Consider the following 27,627-nt stretch of genomic DNA (forward strand, 5'->3'; position numbering starts at 1 on the left):
GGTTTGATTACACATGTCTACAAACACCTGAATAAGACAGACCTGTATTACAACTTAGGATTTGTGTTCCACAAAGTGGTTTTTAACCATCTACAAGTCAAACTTTTTGCAAATCCCATAAGGATTAATCCAAATAAGTGACCCTTCGTTTAATTGTCAGTGGAGTAGCTCAATGCTGTGCATCAGTATAACATCATAGATGACTGATTAGTGTCAGTTATAACCTCTTCATATGAATATTGATATCATAATATCATTCTTTTAAGTCATATTAAATTCCCATCATGTGCAACAGCTTGCTGCCACACATTAGACTCAACTGGAATGTGGACCACATTCATTCATGGGGATTCACTGTCCTGTGTCATAAGGTAAAAACTGTTCAGAGCTTGCATCTCTAACAAGCCACGTTTTTTTTGCAGAAAGTAGAAGAATCTGTGTAATTTCCATCATTGTTGGTCCACTGTTTTTACATTTTACAATTAGATAGTTTCTGAACTCTAATATCACATAGTAGTGTCACTTAATAGAGGCCCAGACCACCTGTGTACTACTGTCAACAATGATTATGGTTTGTAAGTATTGTTATATAATCTGCTGTGACAGAAACAAGATAAGCCAGCTGAGGACTGTGTAAAGTGCTCTCATGCAGCCAAGACATATAAGTCATCTGTGTCCTACTCTTCCTTATAGCCCATCTGTCCTGCTTCTCTTTTACCTTTTAGTCCTACCTTACACTGTCTGCATTTCTTGTTCTATCGATTTAACAAAGTTCTTCTCTTACAATGCAATACCAGGCCTTGGCTAAATGTTCACATCCACCTCCCCGCTTCCAGCATTTACATCATAAAGAAAACTAACATGAGGCGGAGCGTGGCTGCACTCTCACACTCCGGTGATGCAAGGTTACATATCTACTGTATGTTATTACAAAGAATGCAACTGTCTGGAACACAACTCAGATCTCATTGACAGATGCAAATCTTTTCTGAGCAGCGAGCTGAGACTTGAATGTCTCATACGGTAACAGGAACGGTGTAAAGGATATCTTGGGCACAGCAGTGACACCTGCTTTTTAACAGAACATTCACTCTTTCAAACTAAAATTTGGAAAATACATGTATCCAGATATGTCATCCAATTTTTACATGAAAGGTTTGATGTTTTGTTGCTAATTGAAGGAAGATCAAGCATTTCAAATATATAACACCAAACAGATCTTATTTCTGGTGATGGAAAATGATTGGTGCCTCCATCAGCCAGTGGGACCTATGACAACATTCTTGCCGTGCTAACAATTAGCTGGTAACAAACTGAGCCCAGGGGCTTATCATTTATCAGACTGCTCTGCACTCTTACTACTCATGTTCTGCATCTGTGCCTGGATTATAGCCTCAGCATGCTCAGATGTTGTCAACAGAACCTTAAACTGGATGCCGAGGCTACAAATACAATACATACTATTCTGAGAGGAGTATGTTCACAGACTATCAGGTATTACTATGTACTACTATTCTTATCTTCTTCAAAATAATTGATATTCTTGGACTAAATCCCATGAAAATCCCATTTGAAAATTAAAATTAATATCAAATTTAGGGAATAGAGAAAGGATATCTTTAAATATGTCTACGTACACCCACATTTAGTTGCAATTAAATGCAACAAAATTTAATGCAATAAATACTTTCAGTCTGTTGAATGCCTGCACATATGGGAAAAACACACCTCTGGAGTCGTTAATCAAATCAAAGAAAATGCAGCAGTAATATTTTTTTTGCACTATAAAAGGTAAACTTTTTTTTGTGAAAAGCAGTGCAATCCTGTTTCATTTCATTCTGAGTAACTATGGTGAGTACTATCAAAAAGAGAGGAATGCAAAGTATGTGTGGTCAGCACAGCTCTGAGAAAAAGTTTCCTCGCTAAGAGAGCAGAGCTGGTATGGGACTGAGAGTGAACAGAGGATTTGAGCTTTTTTAGACAATATTAAGAAAAAGTAGCCACAGCCACAAATTCAGTGCCATCTAAAAAAGGTGGCGGCTACAAAGAAGTATGTACAACTTGGCCTTGTCAGTGTGGTGGATGACTCCTCATACAGCCTTGTTCTGAAAGACCCTCAATGCCTTAAACTCCTTGCTGGCAGGTGAAAAGCATCAGCAGGTGGCAAAAAGGTGTACCAGAGGAGACACTCACCAGGTCAATAAAGGAGTTCGCAGAGACAAGGAAGACACTGCAAGGGAATTGTTTTTTTAAAAATCACTTACGGTTTATATCTAATATAGATGGAACAACAAAGAGTTGTTGAAAGTAAATCACTTTAGCCACACCTTTTCTACCACAAACTATTTTAGAAATGAAAAACATGTGGAGAAACATGTTGCCTTGTTCAGAAAGACAAACAGCAAGCCATGCAAAATGATTACTGCTATGTAAATGTGATGGGGGAAAAATGCAAAGTGCAAAACATACTCCAATACAACTCTACTGTGTGTAGAGAAAAACAAGGGTTGATTATGTTTTACCTTGTGACTTGGAACTGTGACCCTTTGACACTTGACCTTTGACCATGGTGGCCCCTTGCCCCTCTATTCTTAATGGCTGCCCACTGAACCATGATACTTAACAAAGCAGTGATAATTCTGTAAGTGCCTGTGTCTGTGTGTGTCTGTGTGTGTGTGTGTGTGTGTGTGTGTGTGTGTGTGTGTGTGTGTGTATGTGTGTTTGTGTTCTTGCATCGGTCAACCAACTAGTAAGTTAAACTGCAGAGGGAAGTGTATTTAGAGGCAGAGAAAGGTGAATGTGGGAGGAGGGTAAGACAACAAGAGATAGACTGATGGTAAGGAAGAGTGACTGGGAAGCTGTCACTTCCCACAACCAGCCTTTCACTGATCTTGAATAAGGTTACATTTAAAATCAAGCTCTCCTTGCGTATTATGATTGTCCGGTGAGCAGAGATCAACACACCCTCCTAAACTCATTTTTTTGAAAGAAACAAAATAAACATAAATTTTATATATATATATATATATATATATATATATATATATATATATATATATATATATATATATACACACACACACACACACACACACACACACACACACTTAGTGGTTCACTTTGTCAAAGCAAAAGTTCAGTATCTTCAGAAATGCACTTCACTTTCTTGCCAAAATTGAGACCATACCACACCAAAATTTGTCCGCTCAGTATGAAGTACTAGCCAGTTTAGCAGATTAGCATAGCAAACTGAAAACATGGGAATAAAAGAGCTAGTCTGGCTCTGTCCAAATGAAATCAAAATCCCCCTACCCACACCTCTGAAGCTCACTAATCTCTTTAATCTAATAACCAAGAATTATCTACTGCTGACTCCTTGACCCACACACACACACACACACACACACACAGATTGCAGGCAATAACTCAAACACTGTTAACAGTTAATGACAAGATAGATCCCCATTTATCACAAAAAAACAACAGACTTTGACTGGGGAGCTGATAGGAAAACAGGCAATAAAACATGATGGATGTATTGATGTCTGAGACATAGAGCATACAGCCTTTCATGCTTACTTCAATTGTTATTGCATTCACAAACAAATTAGACCAAACGCACTAGGGATGCACCAAAATGAAAAATCTTGGCTGAAGTCGAAACTGAATATAATGAAAAAATTTGCCGAATACCGAACAAGTACATTCACATTTTGTTTAATTTATTTTGCCTTTTTCTTATCATTGCATAAATTAAATAGTCAAAATGTTCTTTTTACTCATTGTTTCCCACAGGATTTGGAGAGACTTTGGTGGGTGGGCCCGAGGCCCAAGAGAGTCCGTAAAGTAAATTACATGTGCCCATTTACTTTTAATGTACACATGATGTAATATGTTTTATACTTTCTGTGAATATAATCCAATTAATCTTATTTCCATACTGTATAGACACCTTATTTTGAAAAACGGACGTTGTCACATGTGTATCCTCGTGCTAAATTCATAAAGTCCGACCCAATTTGATAAATAATGTTGTATGTGGTTCTCGTATCGTGTAACATGAAGACTTCATAGCCTCTCTTCAGGTAGGACTCTCATACTGCAACACTTGTCTTTGTAAAGAGAAAAAATGACAGGATGAAGTTGCTAACCTGCCCGTCAGCTCGCACTGGTCCATTTCAGTAGATCTAACGTTACCATAAAGGCTTGAACACGTGTGCACTCCAAATTTAGGTGCGGCTAGCTTAATAGCCTTGTCACAAACGAGTGACAGAAACACGGGTCAGGCCGTTTGTTGCCTTTTCTAAGAAGTCAGCCACAAATGGAATCTGACACTTTAACACTGCCATGTCAACATAATTGTTAGGTAAAATTTATTCGGTCTTTTGACTTATTAGACCACACCTTTTTTTTGCTATTTTCGGCCGATTAATATTGGTGGCCAAACGTTCAGTGCATCCTTAAAATGCACAAAAATTACAGCGGGAATACACAACCACACTAGATGCAAGTGTGCTCCATATTGCCCCCTACTGTTTTGTTAATGACTGTTTTATGTGCTGCAGACTTCTAACATGAACCTTCAGTCATAACTTATAGTTGGTCACCCCACTACTCACACACTTAGGAGACAGATCAGTGCATTATTCATTTAGTCACAGGGCAAGAAGTGAAAAATTGTGTAATGCTGTGTTTCTCTAAAAGATGAGTAAAAATTAAGTTACTAGGAGACTGAGTTAGACTTTCTTTCTGTCTGTGATTTTGACAGACAGGGTCATAAAAATTCCATCATCAATAACATTTTTACCAGTCATTTAAATTTTTTAAAATGATAGTGAGACATATAGCATATTTAATAGCATTTCATTTTCGAAAAACAACTTGATCCTATTAACATTTAATATACAGATTATGGATTTATAAGGGCTTGGACAGAAAAGATGAACTCAGACCATTTTCATGTCAGCACACAAAGTCGATTAATGATTACTACCTCCTTGACACCACTTGCTTCCCCTGTAATATTAGCTGCCACTGATGTTGTGATGACGTTTTTAGTATTACTTGCATGTCCTTCACCCTCCACGACACCAGTCCCTGTTTTTTTCACCCCGTTTATCAACCACATTACAATTACTGGACTTTCTAAAGACACTTCGGACACTCAGCTGCTGGGACATTTTGTGATAGCTAGGCTATGTAGTGATACAGCCTACCAATGCGATGGCTAAAGCCAGCTAGACAACGAGGTCAGGCATGTGAAATCAAAGACAAGACGACTAAACAACAGCTAATTAATATGGACACTTGGAACCAACTGACAAGAACTTCACATCTCACACTCTGGGCCAAAACAAGTGATATTACATTTCAATGTGTCACTAGGCTCTTCGTAGTTGTTTTTTTATTTAGAGTTACTTATTTTAATCTTATTAAGTAGTAAAAGTTTAACAGGTGATATGTTTTGTTGAAGAAATATTCTGGCTGTCTTACAGCTTAACAAAGTTAAGTCTATGGGAACAGAGCTTTTAGGGTCAGTGGGCATCATGTGAATGACGGCAGTTGGGCCACTATGTCACATTGACTTCAAGACATGGCATACTTTGTAGGGGTTTGGTAAAAACAGGTTTTAGTAACTTCCTGGAGTCTTGTTGTTATCATGAGGTTGCCAACCAAACTGTTCTTTAACGTAGTTAAACATATGTAAACTAAACAAACAACTGACTCATGTAGCATGTGCCACAGGGAATTTTTGACTATGGAAAAGAGTGCTCACTAGTTTTAGTAATCCTTCACAAAAAGATTGTTGGCTGTCTAAATTTTATCTGAGCTCACCTTCTTTGTGCTGTGACATGATGGGTTACTTCCATCCAAGGACCAAATCATGTGTTAGAGTTTAAGCTCTCTTAACTTCAAAACACCTTAGCAAGCCTCACGGGATGAGAGTTATGCTGCTCACCATCTGTATGCTTACACTATAATGTCTAGTTGCTTAACACCTTTATCATGTTACACAGGCAGCGTTGAGAAATATCTTTCAGAAACCTGGACAGGCTGGAGGGCACACCCACTCGTTGCAGAAAAAGCTACAAAACCCAACCCATCCCATGCACCCACGGGCATGAATCCTCGGTCAAATTACCTCCCACCTAGAATACTGTTTTCCTCCAGCAAGTGCCTGATGCAAGCTGATTCAAGCTGATGCAAGCTCTCTGATTTCACTTTCAGCGTTGATCTGGCTATACACTACAGAGTATCGACAAGCTCTGACATATCTCAACTGCTGACTTACTGAGGACCACCAAGCCAGCCATTTAAATGTGCTATAAAATCTGATTAACCAAGCTTGCAGTAGTTCATTCATATAAAACTTAAAGTGAGGACACCCAAGACTAAGAGGATGAGGTTGCCTCTGCTATTCTGGTCCACCTCAGTGTGTACCTCCTGTGCATGATCACATTAACCAGATTGAATTAGCTTGCCTGCCTGCCCAGTGTCAACATCACATTTCATAAAATCTCTTGCATGACCATAAAAACCATAAACATAAAGCTTTGTGAATCTGCCCTGGACCTGCTGCACGTTTAACTTCATGTTCCAACTAAAACAAGATTTATAGTCTATAGCCATGCTAGCGGCTCTGCAGTGCCTGTTAAATACTACAACATCAGCATGCTAGCATGCTCACAATGAAGATGCTAACAGGTTTAGCAGGGATATTGTTTACCATGTTCACGTCTTAATCACAAAGTACAGTGGAGGCTTAAATGTAATAGCTGCTGTATAATAGTTTTTTAGCTATTTGGTCGTATACAAAAGTACTGAACCAAGGAAAGAAAATTTACCTGATGATGGCACTAGGATAAAACTCATGGTATCACCAGGGTCAATAGAATTCATCCTCTGGGGATCTTGACTCCCTGTTCAAAATCTCAAGGCAATCCATCAAGTAGTTGTTGATAAGTTGAAAAGTTGATATTTCAGTCTAGACCAACAGACCAAATCTAACTAAATTTAGATAGTGGGGAAAGGGTATTTAGTAGCAATTAACAGATTTACTTACACCCACCCAACACTGGATTTTTATACTGGAGATGGACAAAATAACCCAAAAAACTAGCAAAATCACACAATCCAATGCAGCCTTGCGATGAATTTAACCTCAGAATGTTCCGTCTTTGTTGAGACTGGTGTTGAATCAGCTCTATATTGATTCTTGCGGCTGCAATTTGTGGCGTTCCTATTAATTTGTCCCCAAACGTCAGTATACTACTACACATTTGGCGTTATTCAGCACATAACTTGACAGTATTAAAGGGTCTGTTTTCATGGACTGTTTCACAAAGAGCTAGGAAAGACTGGGGGTTACTATAGCTGGGGTTATAGTTTCCATGGTTTGAACAAACCATGGAAACTATAACAATGAAGGGGGATTCTGTACATGTGTGTGTGATTGTGTGTGTTTTCTCTAAACAAGCAAGCTGGGTTTTAGTGTAGAGCATGTGTATTCCTGCGTGTACCGAAGTAGAGCAGAGGGCACTGTACAGATGTCAGCCAACCACCTTCTCTTGGCACCAGTTCTTCTTTTGTTGTGGCTTGTGTCAGAAACAAAAGGTCCATATTCCATCTCCTCAGTAGGGCCCTAAACCACTGACCCTCTTTGGAATGACTGGTTTTGATATAACATCCAAGACCCAACAAACACATTCAGGGCCTGCTGACTGGCAATTTCTTTTAATTTGCACTAAAACCAAATAAACAACTCTAAAAAGGTTTAGTAAAAACTGCTATATTTTAGAAAACACTGAGCAACAAACAAACATATTTCAAGATGTCCTTGGAGCTGGGCCTGCGGTGCAATCCAGACTCCTTAAGGTTGATTTCAAATACAGGTTTGCTTGCAGGAAGGGTGGAGCACACTGCAAAATCTTCCAAGTAGCCACCAAAATTGCTATGGAGAGGTGATGGCAAGTATTAAGCATTTTCCATGCATGCACCGTTAAATATAAGGCACACACTTACTATAAAAGCAGCAAAGTAATCGCTGCTTTTTTAGTAAGTGTGTAATTACTGTATATTCAAGGTCAGGACTATTTGACTGAAGACCTGTGATTAGTGTTGTTCACAGACAGCTTGTTCTCCAACCGGAAGGTGGGAGTTTAAGCTCACTAACAGCAAGGATCAGCCCTGCTGAAGTGTGTGCATAAACTGTATATGTATGGCGTGAGTTTGGTTTCAGAGAGGACTTAACTTACTTGTATACATTCATATCAATCTAGCAAATAACTAATTCTGACTAAAATAAAATAAAAAATTACAAATTTTTATTGGAAAGTGACAGGTGGAGGAAAACAGGAAATGGGGAGAGAGAGGGGGGTATGACATAAAAGGTCGCCAGCTGAAGTCGAATCGGCGACGTTTGTAACCATGCAGCCATGTGGCATGCGCTGTAACTGTCGGCTATCATTCCAATTCAACTTTAATTAAATTTTATTCATACAGAGGCAATGCACAACACAAGTTATCTTGTTGCACTTTTCATATAGAGCAGGTCTAGACCATAATATTTGTAAAACTATTAACAAAGACCCAACGATTCTCACCATGAGCAAGCACTTGGCGGCAGTGGAAAGGAAAAACTCCCTTTTCCTTTCAAGGCGCTCCATTATGATAACATATTTTGTCACATTTTTCCTAACACAGGTAAAACCAAAACTTAGACATGTTCCACTGATTCCACTACACTCATGGTTAGTTTTTTGATAGACAGTGGAAATTACATCAAAAAACATTACAAAATTGGCTCTAAATACATTAACCTGCAAGGCAGGATAGAAATGTAGCTCCAAAGTTTTGATACTTCAAACTGTAACATCTATGGGCTGATACTTGCAAAAAAAAGCTGTTGCTGCTATCAACCCATCACAAGTACAAACTGTGTGCAAACTTCACGTACAGGAATATTAAATTTAAAAGCAGAACATATCCCAAAGGTTTAACAAAGTCCTCAATGAAGACCAAGTTTTCATAAAAACAAAGACAAAGTCTTAATTTTAGATAAGCACTCGCATTCAAGTAGCTTTAATTAATCTGGGCTAAGGCCAACAATCTATTTTGGGATGACATTACTGTAGTATATTTTCCACCACAGAGCGCGACCTCAGACCAATATATTATTTATGAATTGTAATTCCATTTCCCTCAAGACAGCATGTGTGTAATAATCTCAGAAATTAATTTCCCAACAGAGATGGGTTATTTGCTGGAGTGTGGTTTAAAAAACTGAACAATGTGTTTCATTTTATGCTCGAAATGTTGTCAACTGCAGCACTGGACTCCACAAGTCCCACTTAGTGCTTCTGAGTTACTGCGGCCGTTGGGAGGGAAGGCTCGAGCCTATCCCTGTACTGTGGCAAGTGCTCTGGTATAATGGGCTTGCCATAAATGCAAACAAGTAGTCAGAGGTTATTGACTCAACTGGTCGGCTGACTGGTTCACAGCTAGTTTGGCAGACTAGCTGGTTGGTTAACTAACTTATTTAAAGGGCTGGCTCGCTGGCTAGCCCATTTCTCCTGCACTATTGTGGAAACAGGTCGAGTGCATTGTCTTTGGACAAAGAGGCCGTGCGGGACCCACAACAAAAAGTGACATCAGCGCAGAGGAAAAAACAAAAACACTGCAGGGGAGCGAGGGAGCAGAGGAGGAGGGGAGCTCCCATGCCATTTCACTCAGAAGTGCAAGGAAGCTGATATTCAGCTCATTTAAGCCAAAGCATTATGGGAACAAACTGGAGATGTTACAGCTGAAGCTCTTTCTAAATATTCCCAATCTCTCAATGCACCAATGAACAGATGTTATTATCTAAAACGTACACTCTATATTCCAAGTTGATCTATTATCATGAGGCTCTGAAAAGGGAACTTCAAGAACCTTTGTCTAAATGTGAAATGTATTTAACTAGAGCTAGCTTGCACTTCTACTAAATTATAATATTAATTTCTCTTAAAGCAATTCGGTAAATGATTTGCCTTCATTTTTAAAAACTCAAATCACAGCACTCCCTGATGTAGGAGCTTACAATCTACCTGTTTGTCACTCTCAGCATTTTACTCTACCTCCTCTACAATGGTATATTAAATTTGAGAGAGCAATTATTAAATACATGACGCAAGATCTGTTGAGGAGAAAACTAAAAAAACAATAAATTAAACGTCCACCTCCCAACAGGGCAGATCAATTATCTGCAGCATCCGCTGAATGTTAAGTGTCCTTGTAGGTTTCACTCAGCTCAGGGGCCTGCTGGCTATGGAGAGGCCTGCTGACAAGGATTGGCTATTTCTCCTTAATCTCGTAAGGAATTGTTTTCAGCAATAAGTTCTCAGACATGATTAGGAGAAGAGAAAGGAAAAGACAGAGGTAGGTAAGTGGACGGAGTTCAGTACCAGACAGCCAGAAAAACACTACAAAGGAGGTAGAGACAGATGAGAGTCACCCCACCCTGATTCTAGCGAAAGCAGGTTAACACAAGCAGCTGGTTAAAAAGCAGTGCTAGTGGCAGTTGAGTGCGGTTGGTCTTATTTGCCTGTGTATCAGTAACTGCAAGCCTGCTCAGCACAAAGACGCCTATTGTTGCACGGCAGAAAACAGGGCAATGGCTCATGGCTGAACATAATGTTGCACTCCATCCACACGTAAGGCGACTCTGATGTCCACAGTGTACCTTTTGACAGCACAAGTGTCCAGACAGAAGGAGCGGGAGCAAAAGATGTGCGTCCAACCTCCACTTCTACCGACACACAAACACAAGAGGGACTGGTAGTCTGATCAAACTTACTCTCTTCTTCATTCGCATGAACAAATGATGCTGCTCTTGACAGAACATCCAGTGGTGTCTCCATGCTTGGATGCCTGTGGGAGAGAGAGAAGGGCACTGTGCTGAAAATGTTATGTTAAAACTGTTTGTCTTGCTCATCTCTGTGAAGCAAGTTAATATTTGATAGATGTCAAGTCATTAAGAGCTCCAAAACTATAAAGAGTATAGGGTCGGGCATCATTTTAAATGTACCTGTACGAACAGGATACATAGAGACATCAAAAATTTTAACTTTTTTTTTCTTTTAAATGACATAGGTTGAAAAACAAATACATAATGTTTTACTACAAAACCAATTTTTCACACCAACAACTGAACATGAACTTTGTGGAAGTAGAATAGTCTGCTCTGATTTAGATTTGCAAATTGTCTTTATAGTCGATTAACCATTTATAAAATGTCAGAAAATAGTGAAAAATATCCATCATAATTTCCCAGAGGCCTAGGCAAGGAGAGGCTGAAAGCTGTACATTTCTGCCATTTTTTCTTTAAAAATTACTTTAGCAATTAATAGATTTTCAAAACAGTTGCTCGATATTATCGACTAATCCTTGTCCTTCAATGTAGTAGCCTATATATTATGCATTATAGTAAACAGTTTTAGAGCGTTGAGCCTGCAGTCTAGCTGAGCTATGAAAGGTATTTGTAGATAAAATAAAACTCTCACGCTTCTCTTCCCTCTTTCTGCATTCCTAAGATACCTTCCCCTCATTTCCTCAAGAAACTAGCGTTTTGAGCAAGGCTGTCATTTAAAACTATTCGTACGGCTTCAGACTAAACTGCACACTCTTCAGGTTTGTTGTCCTGTTGCTCGTCACAACACAACACTGTACACTGTCTACGTTGTGCGTGTCAAGAAATGCGACAAACTTTTCCTACGGTCGCCTCGTGCAAAATTTAAACCGATAAATATTAGTAGCAAGTGCGTCCACCTTTTATTCCCACTACCCCTGTATCAGCCCGACTCAGTGCTTCCTTATCGGCCCCCTAAGAGGGTGTCCAGGAAGGTCCCCAGCGAAATAAAAGGCAACATATAGGCTACAGCTTTTACTTGAAATAGGCACTACGAAACAAACTATCGCGACTTGATCTTGTGATTGTGTTTCTGCACTCCTTTCCACCACACAGAGATAACGAATAGGCCTATGTCCCAAAATCCCTGGAGGGCAGGATGGCTACAGGGGGTTTCTTGACATGACAAAGTTTGGGAACCCGTCTTGTGCCGCTTCATATGGTGAATGAAATTTCACCTTCGTAAAACAAGGCGGATATTAGTATTTCAGCCCTGTATTAAATATGTTCTTAACACTTCACTGTTCATTTACAAGCTGACTATTTCACTAAAAACAGACTGATTTTTTTCTTTTGGAGGTGTTCCTCCAACAAAAAAAAGCGCACTCTCATCCTACAAACCCGAAACGATGTCAGTCCAACACAACTTCATGTTTAGTTGCACATACCTCATTCAAGCGCCACTTTGGTATCTTCCGGTATGATAATGTCAGAAAAATAAATAAATATATCCCACGGAGATTTTAAAACAATACGATCCAGTACGAGGTTAGACAATAGTAGCAGAGCTGTCGGGACAAACTTGGTTGTAGGCTAAACAAGGAAGAGGAGGAGGAGGTAGAGAAGGAGAAGGAGGGGAGGAGGGCAGGAATGCCTGGAATGATGGAATTCAGTTCCTAGCAGGTGGTGAAAGTGTAGCGCGCTGATTGGCGGAGGACTGAAGCAATGATATCAGCATATATTATGATAATAGAGCATTGCATCATGTCCTCTGAAGGTGAGGCTGCTGTCACTGTGTTTATTACTTAGGGTGTCTAAGGTGGTGAAATATTTAGTAGATGATGAAGGAGAGCCCCCTCCCATAACCATCCGTCATCATTATGTTGAGCTGTCTACATGACAGCTTTTATTCATTTCAGCACTGCTGCACACCAGCCCACCTCAGTATCATATTTGATGTTACATTTTTTCCCCATATTTTAACTACCGCACTATTTATGTCTTTGTCTTAGATTCTCATTAATCATTTCACTTTGGTTAATGAATTTATAGGCTACGTTTTGTACTAGCATTGTTGGAGGGAGCCTGAGAACAAGAATTTCCTTGCCAGGGACTGCTTCACTGTAGTTGTTGTGGATATGACAAATAAAGAACTTTTATTACTTTATGGGTGCCTATGAGCAAGGCTGTTCAACCCTGAACATCAACAACAATAGTTGTTACTCTTCCTGGGGTCCATTTTCAAATATACAGTAGGCTATACATGTGTACACTTACACACACGGTGTAACTCAACTTATCATTTATAAGCTGCACAAACATTTCATTAATGGGTAATAGCACACTATAATGTAGTCGTATGCAGTGTATTTTGTATATTTATAACTCATTAATAAACAGTTGTATCTGCATACAACTACATACTAAACTATGTATTAGATGTTTATATAATGTTTATAATGCTTGATGACTTAAAGTCAGGTGTTACCTAAAACATTTGAACATCACATTAACACCCAGCCCAACCTAAAAAATAATAATAAATCTCATTGCATTTGCACATCTACACTGCAAATAAAGAATAGCCTACATATATTATTTATGTATGTTGTACACCTGTCTTAAAAAACTTTTTTTTACTAGGGCTAGGGTTAGTAAATATTGTACTTAAAAAAAGAAAGGACAAGTGTCTTAAAATTGTAGTCAATTACAGTACTTGAGAGAAATGTACTTAGTTTCTTTCCATCGCTGATAGCAACAGTTGGTTGTGGTTGGAATATGTCTGCAATTACACTAATGTTGACCTGAGCATTGCCAAAGAAAGGCATGTGCGGTCAGAAAACTGCCCATAGAGATTTTACAAAAATGCAACAAAAGGCTGGTAGATTATGTGTGAAAAATAGCTCATCCAACAACGAGGTGATTCTGAAGTCATTGTTTAAAGTATGACTCATGATGAAGTGATGAAGAAATGGTGGATTAAAACAAACAAGTGGCAGTACCAGGAAGTAACTGATACCAGTGACTGCTCTACGAAGGAAATAAGGACCAATAGACCTTCATCACAGCACTGACTTCATTCATTCAAAAGACTTTTTTTCCCCCTTAAAGATGTTCTCTTTGGTATTTTTTGATTATAAGAGGGAAAATGAAAACACAAATAATATGATTCAGCTAATTTTTATTGGCCAAATTCTACATGCATAAAAAAAACAACCTGTAGTGTTTGTTTTGCTTCTTTATCAGAGCAGATATTTTGACTCATCATAGCAGCAAAAGCACAGCTGTTACTAACAACTTTAATGATGGCTTTGTTCCATTCTGGTGTCCCACTGCATCATGCCACTGAGCCAAAATATGCACAGTAGCAGGACCCTAAAATGGACACAGCTAAATGCAGTCCTAAGTATTAATTACAACTGTTGCTTTTCCTGCAACAAAGTCAAAATATTGATAGAGAAAAATGCCTATGAACATGATAATTTTTGATGAATTCCATATTCATGTTTTTTTTTAACTTATAAATAAAAATAACTTTGCATAATGCAGGAAAATAAATAAAACAGAAGTAATCTATCACAATCAAGTATTCTTTTCATTAATCCCTCTGGTTAGCAGAGCAGCAGAAATAAAAACTGAGGACAAGAGATAATGTAATATTTATTCTGTGATTATAATTCTTGTCATATTTTATGATATTTTGTAAAAAAGCGAGGTGTCATAATTTATGAATACATACATTTCATCACCACTTAACTTATTGCTGGGTAATCCTACTTTTTCTGGATTGAAATGAGGATAAGAAAAAAGGAATGCTACTGAAAACAGAGTAGATGCTGTTGTATTAAAAAGTTTATTAAACTCAGGTATTGTAACTGAATTAGACTACAGCAAGTATTTGTGAAGAACCAATCAATGCATTTTCCAATCGGAGACCTCCAGCTGTCCACATGACCAGCTCATAACTGTAAGGTGGCAAAGAGGTTCTATTCTAATTTATATTTTATGAATACTGACATAAATATAGTACAACCATCAAAAACTGGTATAACAGTAAACCAGTAAAGTGATGAAAGATCTTTGGCAATGTGAGAAGGGGATAAGAAGTGTGAATGTAACATTAGTCCACATCTGAAGAGAGGTCAATAAAGTCCTTTCTCAGCACAAAGATGAGAATTACCCACAGAAAACTTGTTCCCAATTTCCATCGTGTCTTATCTGGGTAGGACCACTCACATGGAACATGCACAGATAGACTTGTATAATTCAAAAGATGACAGATGACGGCAAAGTCTTTTCTTCATTATATTATTATATATATTGTGCTGTGGCTCTAGACATAGCCGATTCAGCAGTTCCTCACCAGTCACTGTAGCCATTACCCAGAAAGGTCCAATCTGGACCATCAAAAGGTCAGCCATAATTCAGTCAGGCTCGTAAAATGTCACCCTCTTTTCTACAACTTTTATGAACTACACGAGAAAGGGCAGTTGTACAGACAGTTCCACACTATTCAAACAGAACTATGCCTGGTAAGTGATTCCATTAGAGAGGTGAGCGTGTGATTGTTCCAGCCACAGTTGTCAGATTAAAATCAGAAGATGGGTGTTGACTGTTTGGCTGGCAGTTATAGACAAAGACAGGTTCCTGGTAAACGGACAGGATCAGGACATCTGCGAGACAGATGGCTTCCTCCTCCAACCCTTCCACATCTTCAGCAGTTTCTTGGAGCTGTACGACACTGTTTTCCACAAGCCTGGAGAGGACACAGTGCACTTAACATTAACAAATCATATTTCTACATTAAAACAGTTGGTTATACACAGTGGAAGTTTTAGGAACACACTTGAGAGATGTCCAGTTTGTCCAAAATACCATTTCTTAAAAGGTGGACCATCTTTCATAGGATTGTCCATGTTTTGAAATAAAAAAAAGTTACAAAGCACACAATGCTTAAAGGAGCTGTTTGCAACACTAAATGTCGATCAATGTTTTTCCCAAAAAGGGGGTCCTGTCCTGCTATCTGCATCAGTGAACAGGCTGAGCAATGTATCACTTGTTTGAGCTGACTTCCTTGGGATTTCTGTTTCCCCTCCAGTCAGCAGTCAACATGTAAGACATCGCTTGTAGTATGTGACAAGTTTTCACACTCCATCCATTGAGGTGTTAGCTGGTAGCCCCGAAACGGGCTGCAGTGAATGTAACGTAATCCTTGGGGACAAATGTGGCCTTGAAAACAGCATAGGTTCACTAAAAGTGTAACATGACAACTTTATGGAAAGGATCCCTATAGAGAAGGCCCTTTTTATTAAACAGTAAGTTCCTTTTTGTTTAACCAGAAACAGCTGTTGCTCACCACAAGACCACTAAATCCTCAATTCACCACGTTAGATGAAAAAAGAAACAGACTTTGATTGAATTTACTCAAAGCCAACAGTTTCACAGGGAGGGACTCACGTGCAATTAACATGCATTCACGGCCGGCTACCAGAACATTGGACAGAAAACCTTGTGTGACAACACATCCAGACGAGGTGTGATGTCATTCTCTGTTCAGGACGTCATTACTCCACTCTCTTTACATAGCAAACAGTTGTTTGCTGCTACATTATATTAATGTTCATAATCTCATATACAGAATCTTAAAAGGCCACGTTAAAGGAATAGTTTGACATTTTGGGGGGGGGGGGGGGATTGCCTTCTTGCCAAGAGGTAAATGAGAAGATTGATACCACTCTCATATCTGTACAGTCAATATGATTTGCTACAGCAAGCCACCAGTTAGCTTAGCTTAGCACAAAGACTGGAAACAGGGGGAAATAGCTAGCTTGACTCTGTCCTAAGTTAATGAAATCCACCTTCCAGCACCTAACCCTTACACCCAATAAAACCATAAATTGTCATTTTTAAACTTTGGTTTTTGTACAGATTAAACAAACACTAATTAGTGAGCTTTAGAGATGCTGGTACGCGATTCTGTGTCCTTTGGACAGAGCCAGGTGAACTGTTTTCTCCTGTTTCAAGTGTGAAATGCTACACTAAGAGGCTGGTGGTTGTAGCTCCAAAGTTTGCATATAGGCACGTGAGTAGTATTTATAGTCTTATGGAACTCAAAATGTCAAACTCTTCCACTGTCAAATGAAAAAAAGAAAAGAGTGCCTACCAGCAGTAGCAATGCCTTTGACACTCTGCGTTATACTGGAGGACTTCACTATAGATGAAATACCTGAGGAGGAACAAAAATGTGCAATGACACAACAATTAATATCTCATGTGTCTGCAATATGATTTTATGACTATATCAGACAGCACTAGGGCAATTTGTGATAAATTTGGAAGAATGATGCATTTCAACATTGAGTTGCAATTAAAAAATGACATTTACTGGTATAAAATTAAGAAATTACAAGGACCTCATCTGCCACACTGAAGGTCTGATTTTGAGTCAGGAGTGATGATGCTACTTGGCAATGATGGGCATTAGGTGCCACAGGATGACATGTTTATTTGATTCACTACCATCTTTCCTCTATTCTTCTGTCCCTCCACCTCTTTATTTAGTCCAAACCTTGCTGTACTACAGCTCCACAGTCTGGGTCCTGAGCAACCTGCAGCAGGATCTCCTCCACGTCTCGGTTTTTCCCCGGAGGATCGACCAGCTTTGTGATCTTTTGCTGCAGTGTCCGAGGCAAGGCCATCAGCTGGATGAATTGGCCCTCGGGGCTTTTGTCAACCTGCATGGACACAAACAAAAGAATACATGAACAGAGACACACACAGAAAACTAAATACCACCAGCAAACTTCTTTATTGATTGCAAATATAAAAGTGGTGCCTCCAGCAAGAGGTGCCCCAGCTACAGATAACATCAAAAGGATAAAAACACAATAAAGCCAGATGGCTTTTTTCCATTGTGTTCTATTGTTATTAGGATAAATGGTGTTAATGCAACACTGATATATTGTTCATCTGTGAAATTAGCAATGGGCTTGTATTGAACCATCTAATCTATCAAGTTTTATAGTATTTGTATCAACTGATACAAAATAAATTTTTGAGATTTAAATAAATTTGAGAACAATACATTATATATTCATTTTTCACAAAAACAGATGAACATGTTTGATGAGAATATTATCTTTTTTAAATATATATGTACTGACAGAAATATTTTACACTTCACACAAAATAAACTTGTCAGGGCTCTGATGATCACACTAAATCACCTCAAACATATCTGTGGTAATCATGTACTGCAATTTCTTGGTATTTATTGGCTTTAATTATTTATTGTTATGGCCTGGCAAATTTATCAGTCTAGTTTTAGATTCGGATCCTCAATAACAATAATAATAATAATAATAATAATAAAATCCTTTATTTATAAAGCAATTTTCAAAATCCATTTGCAAAGTGCTTCACGAGGGCAGAGGGAAAAAAACACACAGATTAAAAGAAAATTAAAGTCAAATTTAATGTTTTAAAAAGGGACTTAAATTAGTTCACTGATTCAGCTGACCTGATTTCCTCGGGCAGGCTGTTCCAGAGCCTCGAGCCTCTGACTGCAAACACTCTGTCCCCTTTAGTTTTCAGCCAACGGCTCTGCCCGAGAATCTGAAAGTATGTGCTAGTGCTTACGGTATTAAAAGATCAGATACATAGCAGGGCGAGAGGCCATGAAGAGCCTTAAAAGTAAGAGGTGGTATTATGCTCATTTTCAGGTTCAAAATCTTAATTAGGGGTTGTACCGGAACAGGTTTAAATAGTTTAATTTTCAAAAAACACCATATTTTTCTCATACTGCCCATTGCTGCAGCTCCTCTTTTCACCCTATGTGTTGTACGCTCCGCTCTTGAGCTACAGAGTGATGCATCTTACTTGAAAATCTTTGTTGGGAGTTGCACATGCGCAGTTCCTAGGTATGGACTACTAGCCAATCAGAAGCAGAGAAGGGTATATATATATTCAGTCTATGGTTATTACCAATCCACAACCACACAACATCATTGTTCCACATCTTACCATCAGGACTGAACGTTGAACTGTTGCCGGTGTTCTGACGATCTATGCTGCCTTGCCGACAAATGCTTCCATAGCGCAAATTGATAGACTTGACTCTACTCGGCCCTGCTCCGTTTTCCATTGCAGACAGTACCCAGAGATAGCGGCGCCACACACAACGGCCGCGACGTAATGTTCAATGCAACACACACAGCAGCGATCCACACAGCTTTCTCTTTTTTAAGTTAAAACGTTTCAATATTACTCAGAATGTAAAGACAGATAAGCAGTATGAAAACCTTCCAGCTGTGTTTTCCTCTGCTGTTGTTGCAGCAGCGGTCTGTGTGACGGCGGGAGCAGAGGGCTCTGTGAGCAGGCGGCTGGCCGGCCTCACACGCTCCTCCTGCGGGTTGGCACAGGCTTCCCCCGCAGCCAATCGCGGAGCTCCTCAACTCCGAAAATATTCAAGCATATTTATGTTCCGCCATCACTTCTTGTAAAACTGTCAATATTCGAAATCTACACAGCTGATTTCTAACCTCAAAAATTCTCAGAAGTGGATTTAGTGATGAAATTACATACGAAAACTGTAAAAATACAAAACTTTGGCCTCTGTCTGGTGCACGCAATGATAATGCAGTGAATAGTGACGATTCTCTCTGACCAGTCAGCAGTCTGTCGTGTTTTCACGTTACATTTTTATATCCCTCAGCTCGCTTGGAACCTCGACGGAGGTGAGTTGATACGAAAAAAAGTACCTGGAAGCAGGTACAACATTTCTACAATGGAAAACCAAACAAAGGCGAGTCGAGCCAAAGGGCCTCCGCTCAGACTAGCTTGGTTTGAGGGCGTGCCTGACCCCGCTAGCCGCTTGGCAAGCTTCATGATGCGTTTTCATTGTGTCATCACAAGTAAAGGAAGTGAAGGGCTGGACTACAAACGAGCTGTTTTCAAGTGGTTTACAGCAGAGCTTTCTGTGGGAGATGGGAACTCCCTTTGGGATGGACTTTGGGCTTTTTCACTTTGTAAACCTGTTACATGCACAAAAAAGATATATAACTCAATAAAGGAGAGGTAAAAAGCCAAAAAGCATAATACCACTTCTTTAAAATCTGTTCTAAAACATACTGGACACTGTATTGAGGAAGGGAGCTGAAACACTAAAAGAATCAATGTGGAAATAAGGCTGGCTATGCGAGACCAGGCATCACAGATTACTGTACAAAAACATAACTTTATTCACTGGTTTTGTTGAAACTGGATCTGGTTATCTCTCTGATGTCCTCCAGCTGCTCTGCTTCAAACGTTGGTGATTTTTGTGGAGTTTTTATGTTATCAGTTACTTTAGCCGTTAAATAACGCTAACAGCAGCAGCTGCTAGCTACTCAGTTAGCTGTGCAGCTAGCCATCCTATTGCTGATTCTGCCCGGACTGGAAGCTTGGTGCTCCAGGGGTGTGTTGGTCTAGCTCGATAGACTGACCGCCTCCCTGGTACGTGGGCTGGTTAAAGTAAATTATGGGCACACAATGTACTATTGCACTGCCCACATATCAGGTGAGATAACAATAGTACGTGTGTGTTCTCTGCATTCGTGTGCGCACCATGTGTTACCTCCAGTTTTCCTTGATGAGGTTTGTAGACCACCTGAGGGCAGTCCCGTAGGATGTTGCTGTACAGAATCCGGAAGTGCTGAATGTTGTCTCTGACGATATTGGCCACTTTGGATTTATCTTCTCCAATCACCATTCGAAAATCCCCTTAAGAGGCACAGACAAAATGTTTTCCGATAAGTGTAATAAAGTATATTTGCAATGATATCTGCTTTACAGTCTTTGCTGTGGTACCACTTGCTTTAACAAATTCTGTTTCACCTGCTTCAATTTCACATCACTACATCTGTATTAATCAAGCAGTTCTGTGGTTTGAAGTACTGGAACACATACTTAGTACTCAGAACCATTCATACACCAGCCAAATGCCTCTGATTATAAATAGCATCCAGGATGTTGGATCACACTGTATTAGCATGAACATTCAATGTTTTTGAATCACACAGGCCACACCGTTATTACAAAGAAAACCACAAGCTTGGACAGTCTTGGATTATCTATAGTGTATGTGTGTGCGCGCATTAAGTGGGAGAGAAAGATAGAAATTATTTGTTTGTTATCTCTGTGTGATTAATAAATCTGATTTGGTGCACAAGCACCTATGCATCTCATAAATGTGTCCGTGTTGAAGTTTCTTCAGGTTACTGTTGTTACCAGCATAAGAAAGACCAGCTATCTGCAGGAAGAGATCTTCCTCACTGAAGCTCTCTGGCAGCATGAGGAAGGAGGCTACCACAGCGCTCTTCAGGTTTGCCACCAGAGCAGCACGAAGTTTTGTGTTCTCACTCTGTACCAGCATTTTTACCTGTGGGAGCACATAAAAACATACATAAATAGCTGCACAATAAAATAATCAGTTTTATATAGTTTTTTCTGATTGATCATGACACTGACTGGTTTGTGAAGGCGTCCAGCAACATACATGGTCTTCCAGTGCATCAGGTCATTTATCAGAGACTCTGTACTAATCACACCATATTTTATTATCTGAGAAGAAGAGGAGAAGGTCATTAAGGTATGTGGTTAATAAAGTCCAGCCAGACAAAAACAATAAAAAGCTTTCCTTCTGCTAATAGCAAACCTTCCTTGGATAACTAAAATCAGACCAGTTACAATAGTGAATTCCTGTGCGTAGCAAATGCAGTGAGAGACACTATAACTGCTTCAGAAACACAGGAGGAGAGTTAAGTAAAAGATGAGAACTGGACAGCTTAGTTATTGGTGGATTCAAAAGTAGACAGAGGTAATTTACCCTCCCATCCACAGGCACCAGCGTGTTATAGTACACAGAAGCCCCATGTTCATTTTGTATGGAGCTGATCATCGTGGGGCCCAGCAGCTTGAGGATGGAGTAGTGTTTGCGATTCTGCAGCAGATTCATGGTGTGCCACGTCACTGGGTCGTCCACCGCAAACACAAAGTCAAGCATGTTCTTCTGTATATAACACATAACACAATAGGGAACATCACATAATTTTCTACAATGAATCAAGATAAGGCTTCAAATTCTAACATGTAGTGACTCAGGCAATAAAAATTCAATACTGTTATTTATCAACTTTTATTGGAATTAAAGTTCTGCTGTCCAAATTAATGAAACAGAGCCAATTGAAATACGGTGGTATAAGATAAAAAAAACTGTTATTGTTATACACTTGTGGGAGTTGTTTGATGTAATGTGGAGCACACTTCACTGCACTGAAATAATTTGTTTCATGTTAGAATTTTGTTTTATAACAGAAAAATATTCATATTAATATAGAGATTCTGACTTACACCAGATTGCTTATCCCTTTATGTACTACAACCGAGCCTAGTTCTTAAAATTATGCATTTTTTACAGTTTGTGTGAGGCTGAAAACCTACAAACCCCTGTAATATTGGACACTAAAAATAGATAAATAAATAAATATAAGACAAAATGTGGCCTTATTGGAAAATGGATCGTTGGTCTGACTTTATTTCAGAATGTGCACTCTATGAAGGGTAGACTACAATGGCACTGCATATATGTTGTACAGTTAACTTTACAGTGCAAGTTTTATGTCATGAGCAGGCTGGGCAGGTGTCACTTACATCCATTTGACCTTGGCTGGTCCCGTGTTGTTTGAAAACGCCAGATCCATAGGCAAAAGCTAAACTGATGTCCTGGGGAAACTGTGACAAAATCCGTCTGAAAAACACGCCGGTGTTGTGCAAAGCTGGAAGGGTCATTTTGAGCTAGCTAAAGGATAGCGTATCCAGCAACAACACGAGTTTATAAGTGGGATAACCGACTCAACAACTTGCAAAACGAAGTTCCGAACGCATAAAGTAGGGGATACATTTCAGACTGAGTGGCTTAATGATTTTAGACACCACCAAAGCCACTGAAGAGGTTTTAAATCTTCCGTTTTATCGTGTAACTACGTCCATCAGATGAGTTTGGGTCAGCTGTGCGTTTGACAGTCGCCTAAAATGTACGTCACAGAGTACACTTCTGACTGGAGGCTCACGGGAAATGGAGTCAGTGATTGGAAGGCAAGAAACCTCAACCGTTTAACCGCCTTCAGATAGGATGAACAAGTACTAACTGTGCGACTTATTTTGCATTTAACTACGTCTATGATTGTATAAATGCAAATTGTTGCATTTTAAAACAATTCGGGAGACGATTTTAACAGCTATAAATTTAACCAGCAGAGGGTGGTTTTGGACCAACTTTAGCTCGTGGGCAGTTAGGTAATGCTGATTTATATGGATAGTTAGTGCACACTCAGATTAGAAGCAGCCAGTGTGTGCTGTATTATGCCCTGCGAAAGTCCAATCAAAAAGAGAAGGATTTAAAGATTTAAACAAAAAAATGTAAACATGAAGCCACATCATATGAAGCCCTCATTCTGAGAAACATGTTTATTTCCATCTCTTTTAACTTAAATGCACTTTCTTTTTCAGGAGTTAATTATTATAATTATGAGAGCGTTTGAATATACACACTGATAGCTGATTTGATGTTCTTTTTTCATAAAGCGTATCATGTGAAGTGCTAACCTGAACAATCATTAAAAACACATTTCGTTTGTTTTGTTTTGTGATTAGAATAGACTCAATCAAAGTCAGGGCTGGTCATTCAGTTAGATTGATTATTTCATTGTTTGTGTTGTTAAACTCCCACTTAAACTCTTGCTTAAAACCAATCGCCTGCTTAAAATCTATACAGACCACTTTACAAAAGTAAAGTTAATCTTGACCGTGAGATTCATGTGAAAATACCACTGCAGCAGTTAAAGCCAAAAGCTTTTGAGGCCATCATCAGTCTTCACTCACACATTATCTGCTGGTCTTATAGGCTCGAAGCTCACATCTATTTGAATGAATAAATATTAAATGTAGGCTCATGACAGTTAGCAATATGTCTGCAGCTCATTATGGTATTGTCAAGTGCGGGACAAATATTATCTTCTCAGTAATCGCAGTGAGCCATCTTTTCAGCTAAATGAATATTGATAAGGTCACTAAGTCGTGACTAACAAGCTCACTCCCTCTGTAAAAATGCCTTAAATCAGGGACAATGAAACTCCAGTAGGAATAAAACGGTAAATTTTCATTTGTTCATCATTTACTAAATCTTGTACGTGTTGAATTAACACTTTTGATCAAGACTCTAATGATGTACATTAGTCCATACATTTTGCCAGCCTCCAGCTGTACAGTGTGGCTATATTACCACGTGAATCTTAACATCATCCCCTTGTGATTTATTCTGTTATGTATTTCCATGAAAGGGCCTTCAAACTCCATAAAAGGGAGCTGCACATTCGGGTGATAATTCTGTAGGTTCATTGCCACGAGTGCCCACTTTCACATTGTAACATTATTTTCACGTTGACATTTGATTCACTGTTACTGTAAAAATATTGATTCTCGTCACTTTAAGGAAACCACTCAATATAGTCAACTGTATGTGAAAGATTAAGCACTGTAATATCTCCAGAAGTTTTAAACACTCAGTGTTGCGAATGCTTTGCAACAGTAAACTTATTCAGGCACAAGAGCTAGTAGGCTCAACACAGGTAGAGAGGCAAAGAAGAATATTCTTTTTCACTCATTTCACACCTTTTCTAGTCCTAAAAAGATCACCACTCATCTACGTTTGTAAAGCTTGCGAAGCAACAGCAAACTGGTTACAAGCTGATATTGCCAACCACTGCGAATGTCGTTCAATCACACCTCAGTCTTTCCTCACAGTGTTTGTGTGGGCCAGTGTGAAAGTGACTGAAGTAAAAGCTGCCTTTGGAACTTTTTGTTTGAGCAAGAACAACTAATTAAACGGAATCAGTGTTTTTGCACACTGATTTTCCAATTTGAAGTGATTTAGGATTTGTTTCTATCCCGTGTATTAGTCTGAAAGTGGCACATGATTTACAGCTCACGGTACATCTCCTCGTGTTTGAGTGGCCGCCTTAGGAAAACAAATTCTACAGCTTTGATCGGTAGGGCTTGGCAAAGACCCAGACTGCAGTTCAGCCTGAACTTAACTCCTGTTTTTAAAACATAAATATCTGTCAGTCTTTTAGTTTCAAGAATTCCAGCATTTTTATATTATAATAAAACTACAAGAGGAGGAATACAGATTGTAGTGAATGGTGCCATTTAAAGCTCACCTGATAGTAATACACCAGCTTGCATACACACATACTTCCTCTGTGTGTGAGTGCACAGATACAAACAAGCACACACACACACACACACAAATGCACTAACTAGGAGAATCTTTTTAGGTTTTGCACGCCTGTTGCCATGGAGATTGCCATTGCTGCCCATGCCTAGTGAAGGAACATAAAAAAAAGCACCATTAACCACACAAACACACACACACACGCATGCACGCACACATACACACGCGTACGTGCGCGCATACACACACAAACACTTGTGTAGATGCACAGCTGCTCCAGGCTCCCACAAGAGGAGACAAACAGAATCAGCCACTTTTATCTTACTCCACTGAAGGGTTACAGTGTCACAGAGCAGGGAGTAAGCCCATAATGCTGATAAAAGGGAGTCAGAAGCAGGTGAAAGCTGAATTAAAATGCACATTTAAGGCTATATCTACGCCATATGAGATGCTGGTTAGTACCTTCGGTGACAGAAATTGCCTTACAGTCAATATCTGATTTCAGGCTGGATTGTTCTAGGTACATTAGAATTGAATGAATGAATTTTCCACCTACTCCAGCTAGTAGGTGCTTGTTTTCTCATATAAAAACACCCAATATCCATAGCTGAAAGCGACTGTATGTAAATAAATATGCATATTGAATACAAGTTTAAGAATGTCAGTTACATCTTTATTTTGCCTACACAGTAATATAGTTATTTATCTTTATATTGCTAATAATATTATTATAATTAGATATATAAGATAGGAGCACATTAGGAAATCGCAAAACAAATAGCAATATGTAGCTCTTTTCTCCTGGGGGAAACTTATTATCGTCACTCCCCAATCCCTGCTACGCTGAGCTTTATTGTAACAAACAAAATTTCAAATGGAGATATTCTTCATTCATATAATATTCCATTACAAGTTAGTTAGGGGACTTTTACTAAATCTTTGTTGTGTGTAAATCTTGTTATGAACTGCTCATCAGTATTCTGATTTATCATTACTGTAGTGCCTTTATTGTTGTGCTTCCCAAGCCAGCTTCTGTTCTAATTGTTGCCATGGCAGTTTTAAATCTTGCATTTTGTGTTTTGCCTAAAAATATACACCACAACTGTAAGCCTATTGTGAAAATATCAGCATCTGTCTCCTCAGCTCTGCAACACACTCTGCAACACACTCTGCGGTAAGTTGTGCTGTGCGTGTGTGTGGTACCGCACACGCCTGGTTAAATGGTGTTTTGGGGGATTTGCTACAGATAGCAGAGTTGTGTGTGGGTGTTTTAATCTTGTAGCTCCATCCATCCACACAGCACTGTTGAAGTTCATTCAGAGAGCTATCTTTTACAATAGCTGAGTCTAAACTGTTCCGCAAATGTAGCTTTAAGGGCTATGATAGACATTTCAGTCTGTGTTATTTCTTGTTTCTTTTTTATTCTTGTTGTGTTTCAGCTGAGTTCTAGCATCAAGACTCATTTTGAATGCAAAAAGCACAGTTAGGTGACCTCTGTGAGGGTCTACCAAGACCTTGTATTAAGACAGGAATAGACATTAACTTTATAATAGCATTTCCCCAGAATAACCCTGTTGTTTCCTGGGTTGAGCCCTGTGTGTTTTTAATTAACCTGACAGGGCATCTGAGATAACTCCCAGGAAGGGAAACTTCCATTTATTCACTTTTATGCTTCAGTATTAGCTCTACCATTAATCTAGTCATTAAACAGTAATGTATCAATTGAATAAAACTTGAGTTGATATTGAATAATTCATTCAAATATTGGAATTTACAATTAGACTAATCCCCTATTAAGGTTGTACCATGTATTATATCACGTCATGGGCACCTACCATCAATGCCTGATGTGCACAGAGGCCAAGTGTTCTAAATTGAGTCAGTGAAGCCACAGGAGGTTTGACTCTTGCATAGTCACCCACTCACACTCGGATGTCTGCAGCAAATCCCCCCCATAGCAACATATAACCAGGCACGTGCACACCACAAACACACACACACACACACACACTTCACCAGTAAAAATCATGAAACGTGTTAATATCCCATCCTAAAATAGTGTTTTATGTTCTAACATTCCTGTCATATCTGCTGATGAAGAAGGATCACATTAAAATATTTTTATTACTGAATGAAATGGTGTTTAACATAATGATTCATTTATTTCATGGATGCAAAATAATTAATTCAATTGCCCACACTCTCATTCAGTTGCTAAATGTCGACTTCTTGTGAATGTGTGTATGCATGCACGCATACTGGCCAAAAGAGAGAGAGGGCTGGATGTGTTTGTGTGTCAGCATCTGTGTTTTGTGTACATCTCCTCTGTGTGTGTCTGCATGTATGTGTGTTGGTGGAGGATCTGCTGTTTGCGTACGTTTACTGTGTTTCCTCTAAAGCAGCAGCAGAAGACAGTTCATATCGTACTCTCCTCTTTAAGCGTAGTTAGAAACAAATACTAAAGCAAAAGAGG

The 27,627-nt window shown here is 39.1% G+C and overlaps 3 protein-coding genes across 3 annotated transcripts in view; 1 reads left to right on the plus strand and 2 right to left on the minus strand.

The window, feature by feature from the left end:
- vgll4b (vestigial-like family member 4b) overlaps positions 1–12,468 on the minus strand; it is a 39,030-nt gene extending 26,562 nt beyond the window's left edge. Inside the window, exons 1-2 of the mRNA XM_046075537.1 lie at positions 12,334–12,468; positions 10,835–10,908 (exon numbers count right to left, since the gene is read on the minus strand). Coding sequence (XP_045931493.1) covers positions 10,835–10,908; positions 12,334–12,338 — 79 coding nt within the window. The 5' untranslated portion in view covers positions 12,339–12,468. The remainder of the gene's footprint in view (positions 1–10,834; positions 10,909–12,333) is intronic.
- Positions 12,469–14,719: 2,251 nt separating this feature from the next.
- Positions 14,720–22,944, minus strand: tamm41 (TAM41 mitochondrial translocator assembly and maintenance homolog). Its single transcript, XM_046029365.1, has 8 exons — positions 22,574–22,944; positions 21,750–21,932; positions 21,392–21,484; positions 21,152–21,302; positions 20,499–20,644; positions 17,454–17,619; positions 17,049–17,111; positions 14,720–15,641 (listed from the first exon to the last, which is right to left on the minus strand). Exons 1-8 carry the CDS (start codon positions 22,709–22,711, stop codon positions 15,550–15,552), a joined length of 1,032 nt encoding a protein of 343 aa, XP_045885321.1. The 5' UTR covers positions 22,712–22,944; the 3' UTR covers positions 14,720–15,549.
- A 3,274-nt stretch (positions 22,945–26,218) lies between these two features.
- The window catches only part of syn2b (synapsin IIb), an 84,038-nt gene continuing 82,629 nt past the window's right edge, over positions 26,219–27,627 (plus strand). Inside the window, exon 1 of the mRNA XM_046076315.1 lies at positions 26,219–26,328. The gene's annotated coding sequence lies outside the window, so the exon portion shown is untranslated. The remainder of the gene's footprint in view (positions 26,329–27,627) is intronic.

The sequence above is a fragment of the Micropterus dolomieu genome, linkage group LG18 (assembly GCF_021292245.1).
Source record: "Micropterus dolomieu isolate WLL.071019.BEF.003 ecotype Adirondacks linkage group LG18, ASM2129224v1, whole genome shotgun sequence".
Lineage (NCBI taxonomy): Eukaryota > Metazoa > Chordata > Actinopteri > Centrarchiformes > Centrarchidae > Micropterus > Micropterus dolomieu.

Coding starts and splice junctions, on each gene's coding strand:
- tamm41 (XM_046029365.1), bottom strand. CDS start 22,711: ATGACCCTTCCAGCTTTGCACAACACCGGCGTGTTTTTCAGACGGATT. Junction 21,933..22,573: donor CCAGCCAAGGTCAAATGGAT/GTAAGTGACACC, acceptor TGTTATATACAG/AAGAACATGCTTGACTTTGT. Junction 20,645..21,151: donor AGCTGGTCTTTCTTATGCTG/GTAACAACAGTA, acceptor GTGCCTCTTAAG/GGGATTTTCGAATGGTGATT.